Source organism: Mya arenaria, chromosome 4, assembly GCF_026914265.1.
Source record: "Mya arenaria isolate MELC-2E11 chromosome 4, ASM2691426v1".
Classification (NCBI taxonomy): Eukaryota; Metazoa; Mollusca; class Bivalvia; order Myida; family Myidae; genus Mya; species Mya arenaria.
In genome coordinates, this window is record NC_069125.1 from 44,459,613 (window position 1) to 44,469,484 (window position 9,872).

General features: G+C 35.4%; 1 protein-coding gene across 1 annotated transcript; it reads right to left on the reverse strand.

Annotated features, from left to right (window-relative positions):
• Positions 1-2,127: 2,127 nt before the first annotated feature.
• LOC128232741 (collagen alpha-1(XII) chain-like) lies at positions 2,128-8,830 on the reverse strand. Its single transcript, XM_052946461.1, has 7 exons — positions 8,707-8,830; positions 7,781-7,897; positions 7,080-7,317; positions 5,037-5,158; positions 4,642-4,845; positions 4,276-4,374; positions 2,128-3,152 (listed from the first exon to the last, which is right to left on the reverse strand). Exons 1-7 carry the CDS (start codon positions 8,768-8,770, stop codon positions 3,088-3,090), a joined length of 909 nt encoding a protein of 302 aa, XP_052802421.1. The 5' UTR covers positions 8,771-8,830; the 3' UTR covers positions 2,128-3,087.
• Positions 8,831-9,872: the final 1,042 nt, after the last annotated feature.

Genomic DNA, 9,872 nt, shown 5'->3' on the forward strand with positions numbered 1-9,872 from the left:
CCATTTTTACAACTTTTTTGGTCTTGGAAAGAGCAATTTTTTGCGTAAATATCAAATATTTTGCTGCAAACCAATTATAAGATTGCTGACAAAAGGTCAGATCGCAGATTTTCATATTTCCGTTCGAAAATTTATGTTTTATGGCTTTAACCGCTACTAGCGGTTTAAGAAAAATGCATAAAACACCATTTTTTGAACTTAAATATAAACATCTGCGATCTGACTTTTTGTCAGCAGTCTTATATAACTAGTTTCCATGCATTTTTGCATAAATCGATTAATTTGAAGCTATTATAAAATATTCGTTTTGTTAACTTCTCCCTGACTAGCAGTCAAACTGACATTTATATACCACACCGCACTAGACAGGTAATGCAAGTACCAGACGGGTTTTGCAATCTAAGTACATATACCTGTCCCTGGGTAGTGGTATTAGTAACACTATGCAATATGTAACACGTTACAGGGTTGTGACCCAAGCCTGTTTTTGCTTTCTGGTTGAGTAAGAGCATGTTATTAGTTGCGCCTTATAAACTCACTCTAAGCTAATATGGCATCGGGAAAAGATTTTGCAGCTTGAAGTACATACCTACCCCTCAAGTACCTACATCTATTATGATACATCTTCTGTTGATACGCGGGGAAATTGTAGTTGATGTGTGAATATATAAAAACAAAAATAATAAAAAGGCTTTTGGGCCACTCATTTGTTAAAATAATTCGTAAATTAACGCGGCATTTAAGTTCGATTGAATTTCACATTTGTAACTTTCTAGGTCCTACGCTGATACGATTTTCTGTGTGTTTATTTCAACTTGAAGAATTGAAACTGATCTCGCGGATTTCAACCAGGACTTCATTGTGCTGGCCATGATAACCATTTCCAATCATAATAAAACACAAATAAGATTATAGAGTAAATCTGACTTTAGGGACTTAAACTGATGCTTATAGACAAGCTCCATGCAAACCATAAGCGACCGTATTTGTGTTTGATTATGTGTTTCTGTTCGATGCAATATTGCGGCTAAAAGTTTCCACCTCCCTGATATCTGCTTTAAGATATATATTACGGTTCCGTATTTCAGAAAATGAGAAGCAAATTAGATCTCTATTGGTCATAATTTACAATAAGACGTTCACTTCAAATACACATCCATATGCTACATTAGAAGGCGTTGCCTTTTAAATGCGGCGGTCGGGGGTTTCGTGACAGAACGGGGTTAGGAGGAAACAGGCTTTGATAGACAAAGTCATGTTTTTAAATGCTGAAAACTATAGTATAAATCTGTACAATTATAATGACTATGATCATTTATAACTTCTGTGTTGATTGTTAGAACAGTTAGAACATTAATTCAGTGGAAGACACATTAAGGTGGTAATAGAGTTTTGACATTTGATCCATACAAACTTTGTATTTGTTGACTAAAGGGAATCAATATATGTTGTGTTTCCCTAAGTTTAATTTTCAAATATTCTACTGTAACAAAATTTCGATGTTAATAAGAATTTGTTTTTTAAAGCTAGGCATTAAAATATTTACCTGAAACATACTTTGCAAAGTTTTTACCAAGTTTACCAAATATGTATTGTATAAAGAGCTCCGTCCCATAGAGTTAAATGTTTATTATTTGGTTTTTTATTGTTGTTTTTTTCAATTAACTTGTAATATAATATCTTTTTCCGTGAATTTTTGTTCTTAATACCACGAATTCTGTTTTATAGGTAGGTGCAACCACCACGGAGATGATAAAAAGAACTCATGCGACCGATGCGGCGTACAGTTCAGCACTTCACATCATTTGACCAACCACAAAAAGCAACTGCACGGACTGAAGCAATTCGCTTGCGAGTGTCGTTAAGAATTGGCCCAGAACAGCCACCTGAGGACACACATGGATTGACATACAAAGGATAGGAAATACAAGGGTGCATATGTGGCGAAGCGTTTAAATTTTAATCTGGATTGTCAAGTCATAGGATACCATGTTTGTTTTTGATTTATGTAATGCAATGTGTAGAATATTTAAATATTTTTGAGTACATTTTTGAGTGCTATTGTGATAAGGAACACAGTCATAAAACATAGATTCAGATTCAAACATATTTATTAAGTAACGTAAACATATTGTTTCTTGTTACATGATCAGTTTAATTTACATTATATACCACGTGACATAATCATTTCAAGCAATTAATTGCATATTAAGATATGTTTAAATGAAAAAGAAAATTAATAAACATTTGCATGCATAAATAAAAATATCAAAAGAGGTTGGACTGCTACGTTATTTATCCAAAAGAGAACAATTTCAATCCATTTCCATTATTGCACTTCATTGTTAACAATATTAGAACGTATAACAAATGCTTCATGAATAAATTTACACAACCGTAGGAGAACATAAGTATTAATTGCTTGTAAAAGTTCAATGAAGTTGACAACACTCAAAAGATACTTTTTCCGAATATTTTCATGTTTTACAAATACAGACAAAATGATACTCACCTTCTAAATCACCAGAACCACATATTAAACAATATCGATGTCCATGATTTATTCTATCATTGACGTATCGGCCAGTTTCAATACGTAAAGGGTGTAAAGATAAACCTAATTTTGTAAAAGCAATGCGGTATGTTAATCCATATCATTAATTTATCTGTTTTTGTATCCATGTATTTTTTCTATTGTTTTTGTTGTTCATCAGCGATTATCTCCGATTAAGTTCTTAACAACCAATACCTGAGATTATACTTTATTTGTTGTTTTACGCTAATTGTTTGTGATTTCATTGTGATTCTCAAACTGAATGTGATACATGTGATACATGCTTTTGTTTTGTTTTTCACAAATAATCCTAGATAAAACATAAATATTACGTCTCGTACACACTGAAAATACTAAAATATCGCCACATCTTGCATATAGCCCGAGTGATTTAAAATATATTTCGTAAAGTTTCCTTTCACAGAGTTTATCTCTTATCAGGTTTCCCCTGCATCTTCGACATGTTACACCTTGCTAAAATTTGTTCTATCTATCTCCAAGCGAACCCCTCAAAACTGCATTTCGTTCAGCTGTCACATGGTCCGTTTTTCAACAGCCTCCTTGGCACGTCCCTTTAGTAGCGTCGAATTGATGATCTCTGTAAATGTAATTGAACCTGAATATAGACCTTTAAGGATATAAGAAGCATGCTAAATTAATGCTTCTACAATATACAAAAAGGCCTGTCGGATGTTATTTCTGTGACTTGCAATATTACAGGAAACAAAAATTCAAATGCGATAACTGTATTTTCGTTTCCTGTAATCGATAAAAAAATCATTTGGTTTCGTTAATAATACACGATTTTAACAGTGTATAAGCGACACCGTTGCCAATGTTCGTATCCCTATTGCACAGACAATTTTAGTATGTTTTTTAATCAATAATAACCTAGCACAGAATAAGATGAAACACTTTAAAAAGTTCCCTTAATCATTAATTCATTAATTTTATAGCACTGCATCGTACCTTAAAAAATGGAATACGACAATCCTTGAAAATTAGTGCTTTGTTTGATCTTGAGTTTTGTCATTGACCATGAATTAAAATATGACACTACATATTTGGAGGGTTTACCAGCAAAATAACATGGTAAACTAGAGTAAAAAATGCAATATGCACTGCACTTTATCATTTATTTTATAGCACTGCGACGTTCCAAAAATGAAATACGACAATTTATCTGATTAATAGTGCATTGCTTAATTCTGAACTTTGCCATTGAACATGAAATGAAAACTTCATAAATATTTGGAGAGTTACCAACAAAATTACTTTCTTGGATAAAACATAATGAGATATAACATAATGCGTTACACTGCAGGTCGATTACCCGCCCGATACCTTATACATAGCCGAAGTTTGTAAAGGGGGCGACCATTGACAAACCATAAAAACAGACCCAGCCTGAATAAGTGGCCAGTCTGTGAAGGAGCGCGGACATTGACATCCCCAAAAACACATAACAAACCTGTATAGGGCGAAGAACATTGACATACCATACATAATGCGCCAGCCTAAGAAGGGCGGCAGACATCATATAAACATCCAAAGCGCGTGAACGGCGGCGGACAATGCCATACCATATAAACATCCCCAGCCAGTGAACGGCGGCGGACAATGCCATACCATATAAACAACCACAGCCCGTGAAGGGCGGTGGACAATGCCATACCATATAAACAATCACAGCACGTGAAGGGCGGTGGACAATGCCATACCATATAAACAACCCCGACCGGTGAACGGCGGCGGACATTGACACTCTGTGCTTCCGGCAGAACATGACCCGCCATTGACACACAGACATCCACCAGTATCTGAGAAAGTAGTTTGATTAACAGATAAAAGTTATTTTTCAGCAATAGCCTATATATAATACCATTAAGACAATGTTAACTTTAGACCGTTTCTTATGGCAAAAGTATCAATTATTGTAAAGTTGTTAGTAATCGTAAAGATTTTAACGCCTTTTTTCGCCTAAGATATTTTTTTAATAATTATGATAGTGTTTGCTTGTTTTTGTGTTTGTATCTTACATCTAAATATATTTCAGCTAGCAATCGTTAGCTCGCAACAAAACCTACTTGTGCATGTTGTGACTGCTAAAAGATCCCGGAGGTTGTCAAGGCCGTCATTGTCTTTCACGGAAAAATAATACTCCTTCCCGGAAGCTATGGACTCCATTTCCTCTCGGTTTGGGCCGTCGAGTCCAGCCGTGTAGATCGTGATCCCGGCGGCCTTGAGTTCGCCTGCTGCCACTAGGTTGTCATCGGATGTCCGACTATAACCTGCATTAAAAAGTAAAGATTTAAGGAACGTCAAAGTAACTAGTAATGGTACATCGACATTATAAATAATAACCTAATGGTCGTTAATTCAGAATAAAGGCCTTCAGAGGAAATCTATTTATAAATTGTTTCAGTACTCATTGAATGTATAACCTTATTTCTTTTATTACTTGCTTTTCTATATATGTTACCATCGGTTAAAAGGATGACGACGTTTTCGGCGCCCGTACGACTTCCGCCCCCGGGAGTAAACATAGAACTTTTCGCCAGTCTTAATGCCTCCGCAGTAACATCAGTGTTGTCATTAGGATATCTGTGAATATATACATGAGTTCGTAGCTTTGATTGACTTTTGTATATTCTCGTCCCCTAGCGCTTTGATTACTATTGGATTATAGAATAATCTCATTTTTGAAAATTTACTAGAGGTTGACTTTGATTATACAGTCCTTTATATAAATTTTACTTCTTACATGAGATAAATTTTGCAATTGATATTGTAACATCCCTACGACTTAAGCTCAAAACGAGGCGGTTCTCGTGTCAAAGTCTCGGTACATGGCTTCGAATTTACACTAATTTCTTTACCAGTAGTACTAGAATCCATCGATTATTTTTCTATTCAAATAAGGAAATGCACGTGATTTATACGATAACCAAGTGTGCGAGAGGTTTGTGAGAATAGTCTTAGAGGCACGCGCTGATATGGAGAAAAAAGATATGGTACGATATATGGAGTAACTTTATCATCTTATAAATAGAAGTAAGTACGATATAATGCGAGGATTTTACGAGTTTTTGAAGCATTTGCAAATTATTTGTTCACAATATAAATACTGATCAGTAGCATTGCTAAACAGCTCCATGGAAAGTCCATACATTTATTGAATATCTTAAGGGCTAGATACCAGGTCATACAATTGCAAAATAAAGAGAAAGTAGTCAAAAACTTACAAAGAATGGCATCGTAGGCTGGGTATTAAAGACTGACCGAACGGAAATTTCCGTAACGGTCCGGAAATCTCTCAGAAATTCTTCAGAAATCGATTGGGTATAAAAGACCGGCCGGCCCGGACCATTTCAAAATCATAATTATAACAAAAAACAAAAAAATAACAGCCTATTACACATTAGTATGAACTATATAATACATAACTTGCATATAATCCTGGCTAATGTTTGGATATATACAATGTGAACAATAAACTCATTAAAAAGATACCCATACAGACAAAGGTGCATCAAAAGTAGCTCAAATTGATCAGGGACCAATAACAAACCTTCTCCCAGAATATGTGAACACGTCAAGCAAAACGCAATTACACTTTTGACGCAAATTACTTTACTATATTTCACAGAAACACTCCGTTAAAAATAGTAATATTCGTTTAAATTTGACTCTTTATTAGGTTATTATCAAATACAACATGTAAGATTAATCATATATTATCTGAAACCAATGTTTGATCATTAATAAATTTTGTAATTAGTAAACCTGAAACAGACTTCATTTCATTGTTGCACAACGCTTAAACGTATTGTTTACCAATTGTATTGAAGTTATAAATGCACTTCACAAAACAATACACATTTACAAGTTCTGATGCACCTTCGAGATTAGCATTTTTTTAATACCCGTCTTTCGTTTCCGGGTCGGAACGGAGAACGGTCTCTTATTAGCTCGCATACCGTAGTCAATTATATTCGTGTTTTAAGAAAGTACCGTATTTGCCGATTTTTGGACCATCGGTGGTTAGCCCTATGTCGTACTGCGTAGTAAGACCTCATTCCTTGAGCCATAATGTCGCGTATTCGGTCGTGTATTACCGATCTTGCGTCACCTTTATCGCAACTATACGGCAGTTGTTTTGTGTTGTTGAATACAGCCGATAATACAATATGGCAATAGGCGACATCGTGCATGTCAACTGTACGACAATGACGGGCGGGTTACGAGATATGAAGACATAATCTTAACATGATATGACGTGTAGCGCCATTTCCCTGATATGCCCTTCACAATAAGTGAGTTTTCAACACGTCCTATTAAACATGTAGCAATCGTTGTAACCGTATGACATCGGAATATTACCCCTGAATTCATAACTCACCTTTGTCACGTGGAAGCGAGCAGAAGGTCGAAACAATATTATACTTTTAGAATCATAGCATCATTTAGTTCGCATATATTATCTGAAAAGTGTGCCCCTTATTTTGATTAAAGACAAGCGTACTCAATATCCTGAAGACCATGTTTCACGCCATCAGCCGAGTTGTATTTGTTAAGGTTGAACTGGATAACGGCCGAACTTCCAAACACAATGACTCCGACCTGGGTCTTTGAAGGTCCAATATCGAATAGACTGATGAACTTTTCGATGTGAGATTTCGTTTCCTCGAATCCTATTAGTGTCATGCTCCCTGAACCGTCTATGAGAAACACAATATCGGCCTTCTTGTCGGAGTTGCATACTGCAGGCAGAATATGGTCATTATTAGTATCATGAAATGTTTTTGTTTATTGCGACTGAAAGAATACCAATTCTTTCCAACCCAATGGCTGTTCTTTTCCTGGTAAAAAACATGAAGGCCGCAAAAGTGAGAGCGTAATATAATTCATAATACAGAAATAAACGAAGTATTTTGAAATCAAGTATTCTCAAGGAAAGTTAGAGAGGATTTGAATAGTGACCCACTAGGTCATTGAAATCCAATCCTCCCCTTCCTCCTCCTCCTCCTCACCCCCCTCCGCTTCCTCCTCCTCCTCCTCCTCCTCCTCCTCCTCCTCCTAATTATCATCATCATCATCATCATCATCATCATCATCATCATCATCATCATCATCATCATCATCATCATCATCATCATCATCATCATCATCATTGTATTAATGTTTTGTGGCATAATCAATAAATACGTAGCAAAGAGTCGTTACCGGTGGAGCAGGATTTGTCGTTGTTACCCGGTACGCACTCACATCGGAAATCGGCGATAATATTGTGACACGTGGCTGCGTTCTTGCACGGCGTATTCATGGCACATTCGTCAATGTCTGTCGAAACAGAGTTAAGTGTTCATGTATCATACAACTGAAAGGTTGGACAAACTCTTTACTACTACAGTTACTTCGACTACTACTTAAGTAATAGTATAAGTATTAGTAGTAGAGGTAGTAGTAGTAGTAGTAGTAGTAGTAGTAGTAGTAGTAGTAGTAGTAGTAGTAGTAGTAGTAGTAGCTGTAGCAGCAGTAGTAGTAGACGCAGTAGTAGTTGTATTAGTAGTAGTAGTATAAGTAGTAGTAGTAGCAGCAGCAGCAGTAATAGTAGTAGTAGTAGTAGTAGTAGTAGTAGTAGTAGTAGTAGTAGTAGTAGTAGTAGTAGTAGTAGTAGTAGTAGTAGTAGTAGTAGTAGTAGTAGTAGTAGTAATAGTAGTAGTAGTAGCAGTAGTAGTAGTAGTAGTAGTAGCAGCAGAAGCAGCAGCAGCAGCAGCAGCAGCAACAACAGTAATAATAGTAGAAGTAGTAGTAGTAGTAGTAGGAGGAGTAGTAGTAGTAGTAGTAGAAGTAGTAGTAGTAGTAGTAGGAGGAGTAGTAGTAAAAGTAGTAGTAGTAGTAGCAGTATTGTCACTATCATCATCATCATCATCATCATCATCTGAATCATCAGAATCATCATCAGCAGCAGCAGCAGCATTAGCATCATCATCATCATCATCATCATCATCATTATTATTATTATTATTATTATTATTATTATTATTATTATTATTATTTTAACAGAATTAAGCCAATAAACAATTATATTTTAAAAGCAGTATTTTATTTAAACTTTTTATTGAGCTAGCTCAGTTTACTGATCTTACTTGCGGATCGGCACATCCCGAGCAAAGAACTTAATATTAACACAAAAGGCACGTTCCAATACATATTATTCTTTTCCAATTTAAAAACATTAACTATTTCTTGTGTTCCGCGCTCAAATGGAGATCAAGATGGAAACTAACCAAATACGGAAATAATTTACCCATTAATTTCCCGATAGATAGATTTATACGTTAAGGATCCAGGAAGATGGAAACAGATATATGACACATTGTATATTCATGTCGTTTGACAATAGAAAAATGAACATAACAAAGGCATTGAAGAGTAAGTCCATTGATATTTATCTTGATTGCATTCAACAAATTATATTGGCTAGGCATTTAAGAGGTTTTTAAAGCACCGTTTGCTTGACTATTCGCATTCCCCATGAGTCGAACGTTGAAAATTGAAACCCTGTTCCTGAAGACTTGCCCCGAAGACGATCACATAAGGAAAATGCCATTCCATAGTATAATAAAATGAATGATGTAGTCATTATATAGTAAGCGTCGTTGGTCAACTCGATAAAAGTATGCGTGTATATTAGATTCTTAATCTCTAATATATGTTCCCATGGATATTGGAACAAGTTGAAAGAGTAATTTGTGTTTATGTGTAGCAAGTCATGAATTTATGGCTTCCGGAACGCCTAGACCATTTTTATCGAAAACAAAAAATGGTTTCTGTTCAATAACTTTAGTTAGCATTGATAGATATTGGTGAAACTTGGTGTGTAGGTAGCTTATGGGAAGAGCTAGCCTGGGATTGCTTTCGAGTGGGGTTGGGCTAAGGTCAAGGTCACTGCTACTAAAAAGAGAAAAATGGTTTCTGCCCAATAACTTTAGTTAGCATTAATAGATATTGACGAAACTTGATGTGTAAGTTGCTTATGTGAAGAGCTAGCTTGAGATTGCTTTTGAATGGGGAGGGGCTATGGTCAAGGTCACTTTTACTTAAAATAGAAAAAGGTCAAGGTCACTGTTACTTAAAATAGAAAAAATAGTTTCTGCCAAATAACTTTAGTTAGCATTGACAGATATTGATGAAACTTGGTGTGTATGTAGCTTATGTGAAGAGCTAGGTTGTTGTTTTATTTTAGTAAAGATTATTGTCATCAGCATAAAGAATGCTATCAGCATTTTCTATAATATTGGTTTATCAATAT